The 20,337-nt window shown below is 37.0% G+C and overlaps 1 protein-coding gene across 6 annotated transcripts in view; it reads right to left on the reverse strand.

Annotated features, from left to right (window-relative positions):
- Window positions 1-20,337, reverse strand: part of CCDC171 (coiled-coil domain containing 171) — a 306,243-nt gene that overhangs the window by 190,725 nt on the left and 95,181 nt on the right. For all 6 annotated transcript variants that reach the window (XM_032307226.1, XM_032307225.1, XM_032307227.1 and 3 more), the window contains 2 exons: window positions 16,538-16,676; window positions 5,234-5,336 (listed from right to left, as the gene is read on the reverse strand). In XM_032307226.1, the coding sequence (XP_032163117.1) occupies window positions 5,234-5,336; window positions 16,538-16,676 (242 nt within the window). The remainder of the gene's footprint in view (window positions 1-5,233; window positions 5,337-16,537; window positions 16,677-20,337) is intronic.

The following is a 20,337-nucleotide window of genomic DNA, read 5'->3' on the forward strand; positions in this document are numbered from 1 at the left end:
AAGGATTTTTTCCCCACATACACCCTACTAAGAGAATTTTCACAAGATAAGAAATGAAATAAGAATAGCCGTAGTGCTTCAATTTCAGTAGGAAGCAGAAATATGAAATAAATGTCCCTGTTCAAGCAAATTGAGACTATCTTGCCCGATGATAGTATGCAATCAAGTTATTTCTATGGCCCATGGAAGAACACACATCTTTTCCACTTAAGGTCAATCTTCCTGATGATTCCATATGGATTGCTACCCAAAAGGCTGCTATAATTTGGAAAGAAACTCCATGACTACCTTTATTTTTTTAAAGATTTTATTTATTTATATGACAGAGAGAGCGATCACAGGTAGGCAGAGAGGCAGGCAGAGAGAGAGGGAGAAGCAGGCTCCCCACTGAGCAGAGAGCCCGATGGGGACCTCGATCCCAGGACCCTGAGATCATGACCTGAGCTGAAGGCAGAGGCTTAACCCACTGAGCACCCAGGTGTCCCATGACTACCTTTATAACCTCAAAACTTAAAATGCAAAATGAACTTTTGACCTGATATTAATTCATTCACACTTTTATTCATTAATATGCAACCAAGATTTGCTGAGTGACTGCTTTATGCCAAGGAATCTTCTAGTTGCTTAAAGTACATTAGTAAATAAAAGGGACAAATATCCATGCCCTCATGGTGCTTGGATATTGTCAGGATTAATTTTATATGTCAATTTGACTGGGCTAAGCATGCCCAGATAACTGGCAAAACATTTCTGGGTGTGTCTGTGAAGGTGTTTCTGAAGCAAATTAGCATTTGAATCCGTAGACTGAGTAGAGGTCTGCCTGCACCAGTGTGGGCGAGTATCATCCAATCTATTGCCTCCCTATCCCCCCACCACAGACAAAATGGCAGAAGGAGGACAAATTCTCTCTTTCTTCTGAGCTGGGACTTCCAAATCTTCCTTCAGACCCCAGGAGTCCCGGGTTCTCAGGCCTTTGGATTCAGACTGAATTATACCACTGGCTTTCCTGGGTCTTCAGTTTGCAGACAACAGGTCATGGGATTTCCCAGGCTCTATAATCATGTGAGCCATTTCTACATCTATCCTACTGGTTCTGTTTCTTCAGAGAATTCCGACTATCACAGTTAAAAAAATGCACCATGTAGTGTGTTAAAAATGTTGGGCAGCAATAAGTGCTATGGGGAAGAAAAGAAGTAGAAGAGAAAAGGGAGAGGTAGTGAGACAAGTGGCATGGGAATGAAGCAGGTAAGCTTCATCAGAGTGAGACCCGGGCATAGATTTACAAAAACAAGAGAGAGGGGCCTGGTGGCTCAGTCAGTAAAGCATGTGACTCTTGATCTTGGGATTCTGAGTTCTAGCCCCACGTTGGGGGTAGAGATTACTTAAGAAAATAAAAAATATTTTTTAAAAATTTTTAAATACATAAAATGAAAAGATGAGAGAGAGCTATGCAGACACATCTAAGTAAAGGGCTTTCCTGGTAAGTTTCCAGAAAGAATAGCCAGCACAATGGCCCCCAAGGCAAGAGCATGCTTGGTGTGCTCCAGAAGCAACAGGAGGCCAGAGGGGCCAAAACAGAGAGCGGTACAGGGGATGTCAAAGGGGTGATAAAGGACAGGGGCAGACCATATTGGGTCTTCCAAGCCATTGCTAGTACTTCAGCTTCTACGCTTAATGAAATGCAGAGCCCAGGAAGATTTAAAGAAAAGGACTAACATGCTCTGTCTTGGGTTTTCAAATGATCATCCTGGTGGCTACAGAGAAAACAGACTGCAGTGGGGAGCAGGGTGGTTGGAGAGAAAGGCAGCCAGAGGGAGCGGGGTTGGAGGCACTAGGAAACAAGGTGTGAACTACCACACTGATCACCCATGAGAAGATCAAGGTAAATCCTCTAAGTAAATAAATTCCTGAAGGTCTGACACTAACTCAAACTTGGCCTCATTTGCTACACGAAGATAAGCGGATGGGTTACTGTTACTTCAGAAACACTTAACGTAAAGGACCGACCGCAGAAGCTGAGGAGGATGGGGAAGAGAACAGCTGGCAGCCCATGCCAACTCTGGATGAAAATTCATCCAAGAAAATAATTTTCATTCACCCCATTTTAAAAAGCAAGTAAAAACAAATAACAACAACAACAACAAATTTTGTGACCATCCAAATTTCCACCATGGATGGCTACCAGTATCTTGAACTGAAAGGTAGGAAGAGGTAACAAAAGGAAGTTAAGCACTGTTGTCTACTGCCCATACTGCAGAGCAGAGGATCTCTCTGGAAAACCTTTCTGGAGGTGACTGAATTAATTCTGTAACAAATTCTAAGGCTGCCCTATCATCACATAGTAACACCCTGTTTCTCTTTGAAACAGACTTGTCCCCAAAAACATATATACTGTGAGCTATATACATGTTTATATCACACAGGCACAGAAGACAAGTTAGTCTAGGATAAGTTCTTATGTGACCTTATTTGTGAGGAGCAAAATATTTGTTCATCTTCATGGAGGCGAAGCCAGGCCTGACACAGCAGACAATCCTAATTGTGCAGGTCCTTCCATATTAAGCAATAAAGCATATTATTTCTAGCCATCCATGAAGTAATAAAACCCCACCCTGAACCAGCATAAGCAGAAAGGGAATCCATCGGAGTCTCCCATGGCTGCCTCACCGAAGCCCAGGCCCAGAGGGCAAGCAGGTCCTGAGCAGGTAAGTGCATCAGCCCAGGTGCCAGCAGGAAGAGAGATGGCACTCTCTAAAGGGTTCCTCAGAAGAGAATTTCATCAAGAAATTTCCAGAAGTCACAGGTTTTGTTAAATTATTTTAACAAACAATGTTTCACCTTGTGGTGAAGGCTGACCTCTAGAGACTACATGATCTAGGCTCCTCTGCCCTCTGGCTTCTGGTTCGATTTGGGCAGTGAGTGTACCTGTAGGTGATCAAGAGGGTGGAGGGAGAAAGAAACAAAAGGAAAGAAGAGAATGTCAGGGTATTTATTTCTTCTGTTTCCTCTGCTCCAATGCGTTCCTCATTTTTTAGCAGCCACAGCTCTCGTCAGGCAGGTCCTGTGCTTGTATCAGACTATGGTGACAATGTGCCCTCCACTGGACCCTTTAGGCTTAGGCATGGGTTTTCCACTCTGGCTTGTTCTTGCTGTCTTATCCTATCTTTTTTTTTTTTTTCCTTTTTAAGATTTATTTGAGAGAGAGAGCACGCGCACGTGCACATGTGCCCACAAGGGAAGCGGCAGAGAGGGAAAATCTCAAGCAGACTCCCTGCTGAGTGCAGAGCCTCACGGCAGGGGGGGGGGGGCCTTGATCCCATGACCCATGAGATCATGACCTGAACTGAAACTAAGAGTTGGACGCTTAACTGACTGAGCCACCCAGGTGCCCCGTCTTATTCTACCTAATTGGTTCTCTTATCCTGTCCACATTTCCGTAGATATCTTAATTAAATTCTCTTCTGACCAGCTCTTTAGAGAGTGCCATCTCTTCCTGCTAGCATGCTGGCTGACACACTTACCTGCATAGGATCTGATTTTACTCTGGCCCTGGGCTTCCATTTAACAGATCAGGGAAGAATGGTTCTTGGTAGGTGAAAGAGTGAATAACCAATACCATATGGAAACAAAACAACTGTACAGCAATACGAAAATCACTAATTCACCATACAGTCTCTTTTCCAGAAACCCTTTCTCTATAATATATAGGCTGTGCCTATATATGGGAAACTAGGCGTTAAAAAGATAAAAAGGAAAGGAAAAACTTTAATAGTCTTCTGGAAAAACTTTAATAGTCTTCTTCAATAGGCTTAGCAATAGCCTGTGAGTTACTTTGTTATCAACTATTTCATTATAAAATTCAAAAAAGATGTGGCATTATTTTTAGTTTTTTGAATTCAGCTCTGAAGAAATATTTACAATAACATTGAAGCATAAGATATACTAAGATAATAATTTAACAATTTTTAAAGCTCCTAAAACCATTCAGCAATGACACATCTCAATAATAAAACAGTACAATTACAAAAGAAAATTTTACTCTCCAAAGCTTTAGCAAATATAATTGAACACTGGATATTTATATTTTTTATGTCCCTGTTATACACCTTGATTTATCCACAGTAACAAACCACAAAACACTAATGCTTTGGGTAAAAGATTAAATTTTAAGGAAAGTTACAAGTGCATTTCATGAAAGACTGCTAAACTAATAGGAAGGCTAAAAACAGACCCAAAAATAACAGATAATAATAAAACACAATAAATCTCTAATAGCTCACCGGCATAAATCTGCAGATCCATAGAGTAATAATGGGCCGTGGTCATATCCTTCTGCTTTTTCAAGCAAGACACACTTTCTATAACTTACGAGTTCCTAAAGAACTAATTGGCCCGAAATCTGTTTGATTCCTTAAAAAAACAGAGCCCAGGAGCTGAATTTTAAATTGTAAAGAATTTAATTTTACGTGCCTTTTGAGGAGTACAACTGAGTCAGAAAAAAAGAATAATTCGAGGCTGATGGTTTGGCAAAAGAAAATTGAGGTAGCAAAGTAAAAGGATTTAGGTCAAAGTTCCTATTACACACATAATGGCATATACACAAAAAAAATTAAGGAAGTCAAAATCATGGACAGCATTCATTAACCAGCTAGTGCTGCTTCTAGTTCCCAAAATATGCCTACCTAATATGCAATTTTTATAGTTCTTTATCTTATTAACCGTGCTAATATGAAAACCAAAATATTTCACCTAAGCACTCTTCTCTGGAGAGTGTATGTGTGGTAGTAGGAAGCGAAGGAGAAAACTGGCTTAGCATATGCACGCTGTTACAGGCTGTGTCCTACATAACCTTTTGAATGCATGACCTTTAAGTTGTTGAAGGTTGCCTCAGAATTTGGCTCAGTTTGATGGAAACATCTGTTCCCCTTGCAGGTATACTGTAAGGACTTTTTTCTCAGTTGGATTCAGAACACAGCAAGTGAGCCCTTGTCTGTCCAATCACACAGACCCCAACACTTGTAAATCAAGTTCTGGAGGACAACAGCAGGTCCACATTCCGTCACCCTTTCTCAGCCAGCTAGGCCAACTGACTGCTGTGAGAACTGCTCTTATCATGTCATCAGATCGAAACATGTTGAGATGAGGGACTGGAAGAGGCATCTGCAGAATTCCCAAAATGTAGTGACTTTGGAACATTGACAGATGCATCTGTCATTTTATACCTTCAACTAACCTGATGTCCACTGGCCCGACACAGAAAAGCTGTCCAAGATCGATTCCAATTCTTTCACGTTATTTTCACATGTCTCTACTAGAAAGGCCTGGTGCTTCTTAGCCTTTTAATTAAGAAAACAATATACACATAATAAGGTCATGTATTATAAGAGCTGCAGATTTGTGTGAATATATACAGCATTGCTAAGTATAAGCAAGCTAATAATTACCCTCATTCAAAATCTATTATTAATAAGCCTCTTTCTGTCTTAATCATACCTTTTCCTTGGTTTAATGTAATTTTGTATAAGGTCTCAATAACAATTTACTGAGGCCTTGGTGCCTGGCACTAATTTATATATAATAATCCTTTTTATCCTCATGGCAATCCAAGAGGGAAGGGCTATTATTATCCCAACTTTACAGATAAGAAAACTGAGACAGAGAGGAATTAGGAAATACTTTAAAAGATCAGGGCCGCAGTCATGTGGCAAACTGCCGGACGGTGCCCACATCGGTTGACTCAAGAAGTAACATACCATAGGCTAGGGTCTCGGCTGTGAAAAGAAAAAGGAGTAGGGGGAAGAATACCTAGAAAATGGAATGGCCAGGCCCTTGGTGATACTGAATTGGGGTAGACTACACTGATTGCATTAAATTGGATTCAATTTAATTGGATCAGAATGGATGGACTTGATGAAGTTGGGTCCATGCTCAGACAAAAGGAAGAGTCAAGAGTGATCCCAAGTTTCACGTTAAAAGAACTGGCAGATTTCAGTAGTACAGTGAGAACAATGGTAGCAGAGAAGGTCTTATTTGGGGTATTTTTGTTTATTTACTTGCTTGCTTTTTTTTGGCAGAGAGTACAAATCATAAATTCTGTTTCAATCACATCCATTGGAAATACCTTGAAGACACTCTCAGTACCAGCATAATGCCTGGAAAATAATGGGCCCTAAATAAATATATTTGAATTAATAAACAACAAATAAAATAGAAAAATAGGGGAGGCAGCTAGGCATAATGGTATAAAGCTCAGAAAATAAGTCAGGAATGGGTTTGGGAATCACCTACAGATACTACCTGAGGCTTGCCTAGAAAGCATTTGGCTGAGAAGAAAGAGCCTAGGACAAGGCCTTAATGAACTCCAGAGTGCAACTAATGAATCCTTGAACCTTACATCAAAAACTAATGATGTACTATATGGTCGACCAACTGAACATTTAAAAAAAAAAAAGTTAGAAAATAAAAAACCAGCAAAGCAGACTGAAAAAAGAAGAAGAAAAACAGGAATGTATAGTGTCATGGAAACCGAGACCATCTGAAGGACAGAGGTGTCAATTATGTCCAGTGTCACAGAATATTCAAGCAAAATGGAGACTAAGAAGTGTTCAATGGACTTAGAAGTCATTGGTGACCTTGATGAAACCTGCTGTAACTCAGACTGGAATAGGCTGAAGAAGTAGTAACTTTTTTTGGTCCTAATTGAGTGAGAGAGAAGTCAGTGGAAACAGGAAGTTTAGACAACCATTTCCTGGTAAGGAGGAAAGGAGAGATAAAGGGAAGTAACTGGAAAGAAGAATGAAGTTAAAGAAGAGTACAGTTGGCCCCAATTTTCTTGGCCTGCCAAGACTGCATTACAAGTATGGACTAGGTAGACGAAGAGCGATCGGGTCCTCTTACCCCTGCCTGCCTGGACTAGAACTGCTGCAACATAGGGCTCTGAGGGATGAGATAGTACAGCTGTTTGCCTCTCCCCGGAAGAAATCATAACCCCCGGTTAAGAGCCAAGGAGAGAGGAAGCGCCCATCTTCTTGTCTACAGTGCCTGGACACAGCTCTATAACACGGAGCAGGGTGGAAAAGGAAATTATGGAACAGACCACCATTCAAATGCTACAGATTCTCACGGTTCTTACTGAAAATTGATCAATTTTCTTCTTTTCAGTAGCTTGAGATATAATTTACACACTATCTAATTCAACCATTGAAAATACACAATTCAGTGCTTTTTTTTTTTTTTTAATAGATTCAAGTTGTACAACCAACATCACAATCAATTTAAGAACACTTTCATCACACCAACAAGAAACCCCATAACCATCAGCTATCACTCCCATTCATCCCTTCAGGCCTCAGCAACCCTTACGTGCTTTCTAGCTCTCCAGATTTGCCTTCTCTGGGCATTTCATATAAACAGAATCACACACTATGTGGCTTTATGTGCCTGGCTTCTTTCACTTAGCCTGATGTTTTCAGGGTTCATCCATAATGAACCACTGGTTAGTACTTCATTTCTCTTTATGCCTGAATAATATTCCTTGACAAACTTCTAAACTGTTTTCCAAAGTGGGGGGCATCATTATACATTCTCAAGTGTCTGATAATTCCAATTTTTTCACATCCCCACTAATAACAAATTGTTACTACCTGTTTTTTAATTATAATCATCCAAGTATGTGTGACATAACATGTCATTTTGTTTTTTAAATTTTTTTGAGTATCATGGTTTTGATTTACATTTCTCCAATGACTGTTGATACTAAGTCTCTGTTCAGATTTTTTGTCCATTTTTCAAGTGGATTTTATTATTAAACTATAAGAGGTCTTTATGTATCTTGGATAAAATTCCTTTGTCAGATATATGATCTGCAAATATTTTCTCTCATTCTGTGAGTTGTCTTTTTATTTTTATCATGCTGTCCTTTAAAGGACCAAGGTTTTTAATTTTGATGATTAGTAGATTTTCTTAAACGGTACTTTCTCCTTTGCCCTTGGGACAATTTTCAGAGCTTTATATGATTGTTGTTTTTTTTAATTTTTCATCAGTGAAATTATTGTTTTTCTAGGTAGAGAGTTCACCAAGCTCCTTATACCATTATTCCAGAGGTTATTCCGTATAATATGTTTTAATATCCTAAAGGTTTAGTCTCCTAAGTCTTCTTATTCAGTGTTCTCCTAGTATTATCACATAATTATATCTCCAGAAGATATAATTCATCTCCAGCATCATATTCACAAGTTAAATGCAAACACACACACACAAAAATGCCCCTGTTACATATATATTATAGAAACATATAATATATATATTATAATTACTGTATTATTGTAATATAATTATAGAATTATAAATATACAAAATATGTATCTTATATATTATATATAAATGTATAAAATGTAATTATAAAATAAAATATATAATTATAATATAATTATTATAAGTATTATATATATAATCTTTATTTCTCCTCAAAAATCCTCCGCAGTCAAGGTTATTAGCACAAACGAACAGATTCAGAAGGATAATATCACTAAGGTTCACACAACTATTAGGAAATAGGGCTGGGACTGAAACGCAGATCAATCTATCGCCAAGATATATGTTGACAGAGGCTAATTCTTCATCAATATCAAGGGACCAAAAATTTACAGAAATATACAAGTAAAAAGCCAAACTATGTACTTGGAGTGAGCTTAATAAAAAGTTTCAATTAAATTCCTGTCAACAATAACTATTCCCTTGTCAAGTATAGGGCTCAATCCCGACTAAAAAATAAACTATAATTTCAATACCATTATAGTTTAAAAACAAATTTCATGTCAAATTAGCCATGAAACACTACTAATGAAAAATTTTTCAAAAAATAAAGGAAGAGGTTTGACCAATGAAATGGCTTAAAAAGAACTAACTATACCTAAAAGTTGCTTTATATTCATAATTAGTAGTATTATAATTTTCTACAAAGATACTTGGCTAAATAGACTTTTAATAGAGATTCAACTTAGATTTAATAACTAGGTTTATGAACCAACTACTGACAAGAAAAACTGTCATTGTTTCACAGTTGACCATTTTTCTTCCCAAGAAATCATTTTAGTTTTATAAATGCAGCTTTCATTCTTCATTCATATAGTTAAGTGTTAGGGTTTTTCTGAAATGTGGACTGCACTTACATTTAAATTTTATTACCAAAGGTCTTAGTTCTTTTAATAGCTCTTTGATGTACAAAAAAATTCTAGAATGAAACCAGAATTTATGTGCTTACTAAACAAATTGTTGGGTTGAAAAGAAAGTGCCAAGCAAGAACAAATACTAAGTTTCTAATTTCTATGTTTTATCATCCGATATAAAGAGTAGGTTTCGGTTAAATGTTACATTGTTGACTTAAGAAATTCTGTAATTCTAAACATCCACAGAAGTTTAAAAGGCAAAACTATAGGATAAGGGACACCTGGATGGCTCAATTGGTTAAGCAACCAACTTTTGATTTCGGCTCAGGTCATGACCTCAGGGTCATGGGGTGGAGCCCCAGAAGCCCCACATTAGGCTCTCTGCTCAGGAGGGGGTCAGCTGGAGATTCTCTCTCTGTCCCTCTCCCTTTGTCCCTTCCCTACTCATCCTCTCTCTCTTTCTCTCTCTCTCTCTCTCTCTCTCTCTCACACAAATATAAATAAATAAATAAACCTTCCAAAAAAAAAAAAAAAAAACTGTAGGATAAAAGGACCCACTTCTTTTTGCCTTGGACATAATTTACATAAAGAGCTTGTTACCCTAGCAATCAAAGTCTCTTAATGCCATGTTGGGTAACCAGATGATATTTAGAAGAATATTTATTGATTACTCACCATGAACCAAAGACTACTTTAGATGTCATAATGAATCTAAGCAGTGTATACAGGGGTCTAAAAATAGGAAAATATCTAAAGAAAGTTCAGGAAAATGTGTGACATGCAGACCTTAATGTATTTTTAAAGAGGAGTCAAGGTGGTTTATAAACTACCTTTAATCAGAAAGTACAGTGAGATGACAAACACCTACATCATATTTCCACATATATTCGGTATACTCTATCCCACACACTGCTAGAATGAATGAATTTCTGGCTTAATCTAATGTGTCATTCTTTGTTTCTTTCATATCTTTCTTTGACCCTACACATCACTCACTTTTTTACTAGCCATGCATGAATATCACAAATGGATATGCATGTAAATAAAAATTTCTAATGCCAGCTCTTGAGGAAACATATAAAAAGAATATGCAAATATTCCTATCTAGAAAATGGCAAATGGGCGCTGCTGATCTGCAGTGGGAAAAGTTGACTCAAGCTCTAAATAACAGTAGAAATAGTTAAGGGACACTGTTAATAAGGTTAAAAATAGTAGGAAAAACAAGTAAGTAAAAAATAAATACTCTTATTTAATCACTACATTTTTTAATGAAATTCGCCCTTTAAACATGGGTTGAACTTTTAGAGCAGTGATACACAATCCTTAAAATTTCTCAACATTTTTAACTCAAGTAAGCTTTAAAACTTTTGATTCAAATATATTTGAAGCCATTATGAAGGAATTCTGAGCAAAAATGGGGGAGTATCAGAACCTATAATCAGTATCACATATTTTGTCTCACCGTTTCATCGTATCTTCTACCTAAAAACCATGACACACCCAGTGCATTTGTGAGACACAAGGAGTTTGCTCAGCTGAACTGACTTTGATCTGGTCAGCTATCATGGTCATCACTATCTGCAGCTTTCCCCCAATCATATTAATGATAACTAATAGCTCTTACTTCTTTATAAAAGTTTATTATTTCTTCTCCTCCTTTCTTTGTTTTCCTATGCTCCTTCCATGATGTGAGTATTCTGTGGTCCCAACTGCTTACATCATAAGACAAAATGCCATCCTCCCATACATGGCTTTACAATTAGTTTATTTTTCTACAGATGCTACTCTCCAAACTGAATATAGGCCTTAACAGATAAACATCTCTCTCTCTCTCTCTCTCTCTCTCTCTCTCACACACATACACACATACACACACACAAAACACACACACACACACACACACACACACACAAACATATTTTTTTTCCCAGGTCAAAGATGAGATTGAATATTCAAAACTTAGTAATTTATATAAGAATAAATTTCAAAAAAAGGAAAAAAATAAATTTCAAAAAGCTTAGTAAAAGAGCTTTATGCCCACATTATGAATTTAGAAAGCCAGCCATATAATGAACATTTAAACACACAGATATACACATACACATTCGGTGAGTATTATTTAATAGTATTATATTTTTAAGGGCCACTAAAAAAGACTGAAAGTGAATTTTATATTAGCAAAAATAATGTTCATATACAAATACTACTCTTATTCTGGAGGAATCAACTACTTTTTAGTAAAAAATCAGAAAAGAATATTTACTAGCCCATTAGTTTTTAAAACCTCCTTCAAAATCAGAGACATGTCATTCTAAAGTAAACCTAACAGATCATTTGAAGCACAAATGTTATCAAGAAACATTAACTTTACCACAAAGCATAGCAATCAAAGTGCTTTCTAAAATCCTATCTAATGCTAGCAATCATTGTATTATATAATCAGTTAAACCCCCAAAGTATAGGGAAAAAGCATATACTTGACCATTTTCAATCACAAGTTCTTTAGAGAATAAAATATTCTTTGAACAAAACCTCATGAGAACTAGAATTCCCTTTTCAATATATGGTCTCTCCTAGAGCTGTAACTAAATATTACTGAGTGGCAGAAAAACAAATCTCAAGAAATGATGGACTTAAAAAAATTTCATTGTAGAAAGCACAAAGCAAATCCTAATAATACCAATTTTAAAATGATAGCTCCCCTGCTTCAAGAGAAGCAAATATAAATACTCACAGTAATGACTAAAAGACCCAACTGGATATGTTGAGACTCTGATGGACTTTAATAAGCATAATCACCAAGCAACTTAAATTAGAAAGTCAGTTTTATTTAGTAGTTGATTAAATCTTTATTAAATTCATAGATTGTGAAATTAATAGTTCAATTTTAATCAAAACTTCTTAAAGTCAAGTTTGATAGTGTATAACACTGAACACAAAACTAATTTTGTTAGATCTTTAGAAGTCCTATATTTAAATTCTATTAATTCTACGGCATTAAATATAATAACAATATGCTATTCATTTACCAATCATATCGTTCAAAACCATACACTGAATAGGAGGAATTTCATTAATATAAAAGTAAAATTAAAGTCATCCGGGGGCATCTGGGTGGCTCAGTTGGCTAAGTGCCTGCCTTCGTCTCAAGTCATGAACTCAGGGTTCGTGGGATCGCGCCCCTGCTTCTCCCTCTCCCTCGTTCTCTCTCTCTCTCTAATAAATAAATTAAATCTTTAAAATAAATAAATAAATAACAAATAAAGTCATCTGTGTTTATATTTCTTAAATACCAACAAAGGACTCAACATACTTAGTTTGGACCTTTCCAAAATTATGTTCTACATTTTTTTTAAAGATTTTATTTATTTATTTGACAGACAGAGATCACAAGTAGGCAGAGAGGCAGGCAGAGAAAGAGGGGGAAGCAGGCTCCCCGCTGAGCAGAGAGCCCAATGTGGGGCTCGATCCCAGGACCCTGGGATCATGACCTGAGCCGAAGGCAGAGGCTTTAACCCACTGAGCCACCCAGTTGCCCCCAAAATTATGTTCTATATTTATATTATATTTCCTGAAACAGAGAAGCTATCACTTTCCAACTGGTTTATTAACATTTCATGTATCCTGATCCCCTCCAGCTCTAAAAAGCTTAGTTACACACTTAGTTATACTAAGTTATACACCTATTACTTTTAAGTCTCAAAACTTCCTGAAGTCTTTGCATATTATTAATAACACCTTGATCTCACTAGTAATCCTAGAGAGGAAAGTGTCTTTAATTTTCTATTGCAATGCAACAGAGAAAATAAAGACTAAGACTTGAATAATGACCATGAACATGACCTAGACTGGAAAACAAGCTGTTACCTCAAAGGGAGAGAAAAATTACCTGTAGGTAATTTATGCTTCCCATCGATATTCTATAAAATACTGAAACTATTATATTCAAAAGAAATATAAGTATGGGAAAGACACACTGAGGTACATGGCATCATGAGATATTATTAAAACAAAGTTTCATTTCCAAAAGCGAAAGGTGAAAGTTTCCCGTCAAGTCATTTCATCTTCAGTCAAAACCAATTATGAATTCAAGGCAAAGATAATAATAGCTAGCTTTGAGGGTGCAAAACTAGAAAAACTTGATTTTTTATGGTTTAAAAATTTTAATTTGACAGATAACTCGAGAAAATTTCTCAAAAACTTTCCCCCCCACCCCAAAGCCACTAATCTATTGGGGGAAAAAAAAATAAAGGAATATGTATAAGAAAAATATATTTAGGAAAAGTGCTAGATTAATTTTTTATAAAAAAGAAAAACACAGTACTTACTATGTAAAATAACAGTATTTTCATTAAATAAAATTTCATTAAATAATTCTTAAATTTCATATTACAGCCAAGTAAAGTGATAGAGAACAACAGTTCTAATCAAAAAACAGAACAAGTTAGAAATCTCATTATAGGGAAGGGGAAAAGAAAGAGGAGCAGAAGAAACAAAAATGGAAGAAAATAAGACCTAAAGCTATGGGTTTAAGAGATGAAAAATAGGAAAATAAGTTAGGTTGAAGCATATAAACTATAGATCACTCAGGTGCAACCTGAATCATTAGCTCTTCAGCAAGGAGCTATTACTCTCAGATCTGCAACAACATCTAGTAATCTATCAAGATTTGCAGAAACAGTTAGTCTTCAATCTTCTGCGCTATGATCAGAACAATGGTGCTTCACAGAATGAGGCCCAAACAAGCCAACAGAGGTTGCCCATGAGCTGTTAACTTGCCTTATTTCAGACCAATGTGCCAAATCGTAAAAGTTGAAAAAGAAAAACCTGTTAGCATCAAGTGAAATTTTTTCATCACCAAGCACTAGTACCCTCCATGGTGAATTAAGCCAGTCTTCTTTTATTTGTATCTAGTCACTGGAAAGCTAGAAGACCAAACTAGGGTTAAGTCTGTCAATTTATATTGGTGACTGGCTACACTGTTGCACTCTTAGTTGTAACTCTGGCTAACTTTCCAAACTCCTGAATACAGGGTCTATAAGCAAGAAGACCAAATCCATGATTCAGCTCAATGGCTCCAACATGGTTTTCTCCACCACTGATTCATGTCGTGAGCCAGGAATCAAGAAGTAGAATAGCCCGTGAAATTTGGGATAGCACATGAGCATGAACAGGCAGTAAGTATGTTACACAGAGAGCCCTAAATGTCCTTAAACTTGACATCCAAAGTACTCCAGCTACAAATGTAACCAAACACTGAATACTATCAGTCCCTGAATCAGAACACATCAAGTATCTTGGGTTGAATGAAGACCACATATAACATTAGATCATCTGAAAGTGATAAAGTTTAAATTTTATCCCATCACAACGTGTCCATCTGGGCAGCACGGATTTGGCCACCACTTCTTAATATATGCCAGAGTCTCCATCTTTTTTGACAAGGAGAAAAAAATATTCATTTTCTTCAATAACGACTATCACCAAGAGTTGAAAATGAAGTAACCAAGTCTCTGCAGAAGGGATTCATGTAGGGACAAGACAAAGAAGGCACAGGTATTACTCTAGATTTTAAGCCCTCCCTCTTGGGATTCCCAGTAAACTGCAGAACCACAGTGTGTTGCATCAACCAAATACACACATCCAACAAACGTTTATGGAGGCAAGCGTTACAGTAGAATCTTCGTCCGTAAAGTAAAATGAATTATGTTAACCTCAATGCATTCACATTCTCTTGGGAGAGATAACACATGTCAGATTTGGGTGAGTGTTATGCTGAACTATGATGAAGATGCTAAACTATGATGAAGATGCTAAACTAAGTATGAAAGAAACACAAAGTTGGGGGCAACCAGGTGGTTCAATCAGTTAAGCATCTGCCTTCGGCTCAGGTCATGATCTCAGGGTCCTGAGACCGAGCCCCACATCAGGCTCCCTGCTCAGCGTGGTGTCTTCTTCTTCTTCTCCCTTGCCCTTCCCCCACAGTGGTGCTCAGTCGCTCACTCTCTCTCTCTCTCTGCTCTCAAATAAATAAACAAAAAAAATTTTTTTAATTTTTTTTTTAAAGATTTTATTTATTTATCAGAGAGAGAGAGGGGGAGAGAGCGAGCACAGGCAGACAGAATGGCAGGCAGAGTCAGAGGGAGAAGCAGGTTCCCCGCTGAGCAAGGAGCCCGATGTGGGACTCGATCCCAGGATGCTGGGATCATGACCCGAGCCGAAGGCAGCTGCTTAACCAACTGAGCCACCCAGGCGTCCCTTTTTTTAATTTTTAAAAAAAGATTTTATTTATTTATTTCACAGAAAGAGAGATCACAAGTAGACAGAGAGGCAGGCAGAGAGAAAGAGGGGGAAACAGGCTCCCTGCCGAGCAGACAGCCTAATTCGGGGCTCAATCCCAAAACCCTGAGATCATGACCCAAGCCGAAGGCAGAGGCCCAACCCACTGAGCTGCCAGGCGCACCCAAAAAGATTTTTAAAGAAAGAAACACAAAGTTGAGAAAAGGCAAATTTCTGAGTAGGAGGATGGGAGATGGGAAAAGAGGAAATCATGGAAGGCTTCACAGATTGCAAGCTGTCAGACCAGGGCATTACAGGATAGGAGTTTACTAATGGAACAAAAGAAAAGAAGTTCAGACAATACAGGTCCAAAAAAAAAAAAAAAAAAAAAGTGAACAGCCTGAACAAAGGCAAGAAGATATAAAAATATACAATGTGTTTAGGAAGCCAAGAGCACCCTAAGGTGCTGAAGCAAGAGAGTTAGAGGGCAAGGGACAGAGAAGAAGCTGGAAGAGTTAACACAGGGCCACAAAGAAAGGGGCCTTAGATTATATGGCAAGAAGTTGAACTTCATTCTGAAAACAACAAGGAGACATTGATGGTTTTTTAATAAAGTGAGGATGACAAGATCAGATCAATATCTCAGGAAGACAAATGTGGCGATGGTGTGAAAGCTGGATTATTGGGGAATGAGAACAAAATGATAGGGTATGAAATGACTATAAAAGGGAGTCTTTGAAATCATTAGCTCTATTGATTATAAATCCTGATCCCCCTTTCACCTAGGTAACAATGCACCAAGGAAGGAAGGAAAGAAGGAAGAAGGGCAGGCCCTGAATAAATTCTAAAATAGTCTATAATTCAGTTTTTACTAATTCAAATAACTTTCCCACTTTTTCTAAAGGATAGAGGTTTTATTACATACATCTTTGTTGTAATCAGCATCTCTGGTTTTGAAATTTTATATCAATGGCACTAAAATTACTTTCGTGCTATTATCTCATGGCATGTAGTGAGGGGAAAAAAACCTGTTAAACATCAAATTTGACCCAATAAAGTAATTGCCATAGGGTTTTCTTTTTTATCCTTACCATTACAAGTTCTTCCTGTAATTCACTGCAACTTTTTTCATTATACTGGAGTCTCTTTGAAAGGTCTATAATTACTTTCTTATGTTCCTCGATCTCTTCATTTAGTTTCTTGTTTTTGGAGACATACTCTCTTTCTAATCTGAAAAGTTAAAGTGTCAGAGCAGAGTTTTCAAATATGGTTTTATCAAGTCCTATTATACAGCTTAACATGACTGACAGATGTATTATCTATCGAGTTTTTGTGCCAAAGGCCACCTCTCATTTTTTCAAACAAAAAGGGTTGCATATTCTTAAATGAAAGACTTTAATGGAATAATACCTCACCCCTTTCATTAGCAGATATTTTACTAAGCCCGAGGTTATAAACAAAATCGATTTGGTTAGTGTTGATTTGGTCTCACCATTATTTTTTTTTTAAGATTTTACTTATTCATTTGACAGAGATCACAAGTAGGCAGAGAGGCAGGCAGAGAGAGGAAAGGAAGCAGGCTACCTGCTGAGCAGAGAGCCCGATGCGGGGCTCGATCCCAGGATCCTGAGATCATGACCTGAGAGGAAGGCAGAGGCTTTAATCCACTGAGCCACCCAGGTGCCCCTCACCATTATTTTTGATGAACAAAACCCACCTACCACAATTCAATTAGCTCAGAACCTGCCTCAAGACAGAAAACAGTTCTATCAAACAATTTTCAAATTAAACTATAACATTAGAAGAGGAACAAATGTTTTATTCCTGGATGTCCATGCAAATGGAATATGATGGAAAATGAAAATCCAAAAGAAAGAATCATCAAAAATCATCCACATTCACTGTGAAAACATATGAAATTCTTTACTTTTTGTTCTTTTTTAAGTTTTTATTTAAATTCCAGTTAGCTAACATACAGTGTAATATTAGTTTCAGGTGTAGAATTTAGTGATTCATTACTTCCATACAACACCCAGTGCTTCCTTAATGCCTTCCTTAATGTCCATCCGCCATTTAACCCATCCCCCACCCACCTCCCCTCCAGGAACCCTCAGTTTGTTCTCTATAGTTGAGAGTCTCTTATGGTTTGTCTTTCTCTCTTTTTACCCTTATGTTCATCTGTTTTGTTTCTTAAATTCCACATATGAATGAAATCGTATGGTATTTATCTTTCTCTGACATATTTCACTTAGAATGATAATCTCTAGCTCTAGCCACGTCATTGCAAATGGCAAGATTTCATTCTTTTTAATGACTGAGCAATAGTCCATTGTATATACCACCTCTTCATCTATCAGTCGATGGACATTTGGGTTCTTTCTATAATTTGATTATTGTTGATAATGCTGCTATAAACATTACGGTAAATGCACCCCTTCGAATCTGTATTTTTGTACCCTTGGGTAAATACCTGTAGTGCAATTGTTGGATCATATTTTTAACTTTCTGGGAAATCTCCATACTGTTTTCCAGAGTGACTGCACCAGTTTGTATTCCCACCAACAGTCTAAGAAGGTTCCCTTTTCTCCTCATCCTCACCAACATCTGTTGTTTCCTATGTTGTTAATTTTAGCCATTCTGACAGGTGTGAGATGGGATCTCACTGGAGTTTTGATTTGTATTTTCTTGATGATGAGTGATGTTGAATATCTTTTCATGTGTCTGTTGGTCATCTGTATGTCTTCTTTGGAAAAATTCTGTATTCATGTCTTCTGCCCATTTTTAATTGGATTATTTGTTTTTTGGGTGTGTTGAGTTTTATAAGTTCTTTATAGATTCTGGATACTAACCCTTTATCAGATATATCATTTGCAAATGTCTTCTTCCATTCCATAGGTTGCTAACTTTAAGTTTTGCTGATTGTTTCCTTCATTGTGAAGAAACTTTTTATTTTAATGAAGTCTCAAGAGTTTACTTTTGTTTTTGTTTCCTTGCTTCAGGAGATATATCTAGTAAGAAGTTGCTATAGACTGGGGCGCCTGGGTGGCATAGTCAGTTGGGCATCTGATTCTTGGTTTCAGCTCGGGTCATGATCTCAGGGTTGTAAGATCGAGCCCCACATCGGGCTCCATGCTCAGCACTGTCTGCTTGAGATTCTCTCTCCCTGTCCCTCTGCCCCTCCCATTGTGCTCTCTTACTTTCTCTCTCTCTCTTAAATAAATAAATATATCATTTAAAAAAAAAAAAAAAAAAACAGAAAAAGAAGTTGCTAAGGATGATGTCCAAGAGGTTACTGCCTATGTTCTCCCCTAGGATTTTGATGGTTTCCTCTCTCACATTTAAGTCTTTCATCCATTTTGAATTTGTTTTTGTGCATGGCATAAGAAAGTGTTCCAATTTCATTCTTTCGCATGTTGCTGTCCAGTTTTCCCAACAACATCTGTTGAAGTGACTGTCTTTTTTATATTGGATATTCTTTCCTGACTTGTTGAAAATTAATTGACCTTATATAGTTGTGGATCCATTTCTGGGTTTTCTATTCTGTTCCATTGATCTATGTCTGTTTTGGGGCCAGTACAATACTATCTTGATCCCTATAGCTTTGTAATGTAACTTCAAGCCCAGAATTGTGATGTCCCCAGTTCTACCTTTCTTTTTCAAGATTGCTTTGACTATTTGGGGTCTTTTGCAATTCCATACAAATTTCAGGATTGTTTGTTCTAGCTCAGTGAAAAATGCGGTGGTATATTTTTTTAATTTAGTTTTCTCAGTGTTCCAAGATTCATTGTTTATATACCACACTCAGTGCTCCATGAAATACATGCCCTAGGGATTGCATTAAATGTATAGATTGCTTTGGGCAGGACAGACACTTCCAACAATACTTGTTCTTTCAATCCATGAGATTGGAATTGAGATCTTTCCCAGTTGGAAATGAGTTCTTTCAATCCATAAGAAATGGAATGTTTTTCCATTTCTTTGTGTCATCTTTAGTTTTGTCATAAGTGTTTTATAGCTTTTCAGAGTTCGTTAGGTTTATTCCTAGGTATCGTATGAATTTTGGTGTAATTGTAAATGGGATCGATTCCTTGATTTTTCTTTCTGCAGCTTCATTACTGGTGTATAGAAATGCAACAGGTTTCTATATGTTGATTTTATATCCTGAGATTTTACTGAATTTGTGTATCACTTCTAGCAATTTTTTGGTGGAGTCTTTCAGGTTTTCTACATAAAGTATCATGTTATCTGCAAATAGTGAATATTAGACTTTGCCAATTTGGATGACTTTTATTTCTTTTTGTTGTCAGATGGCTGAGACTAGGACTTCCAGTACTACATCAAATAACGGTGGTGAGCACATCTCTATCTTGTTCCTGACTATACAGGAAAAGCTCTCAGCTTCTCCCCATTGAGAATGATATTAGTGGTGGGTTTTTTCGTTAATGGTCTTTATTACGTTGAGGTATGTCTCCTCTATCCCTACTTTGTTGAGGGCTTTTATCAAGAATGGATGCTATACTTTGTCAAATGCTTTTTCTGCATCTATTGAGAGGATCATATAGTTCTTATCCTTTCTTTTATTAATGTGATCTATCATGTTGATTGATTTGCGAATATTGAACCACCCTTACAACACAGGAATAAAAATCCCACTTGATTGTAGTGAATGATTCTTCTAATGTACTTTGGATTTGATTTGCTAGTATTTTCTTGAGAATTTTTATATCCATGTTCATCAGGGATATTGGCCTGTAGTTCTCTTTTCTAATGGGGTCTTTAAGTGGTTTTGGAACCAGAGTAATGCTGATCTCATAGAGTCAGTTTGAAAATTCTCCTTCCCTTCCTATTTTTTGGAATAGTTTGGGAAGAATAGGCATTAAGTCTTCTTTCA

The sequence above is a fragment of the Mustela erminea genome, chromosome 12 (assembly GCF_009829155.1).
Source record: "Mustela erminea isolate mMusErm1 chromosome 12, mMusErm1.Pri, whole genome shotgun sequence".
NCBI lineage: Eukaryota > Metazoa > Chordata > Mammalia > Carnivora > Mustelidae > Mustela > Mustela erminea.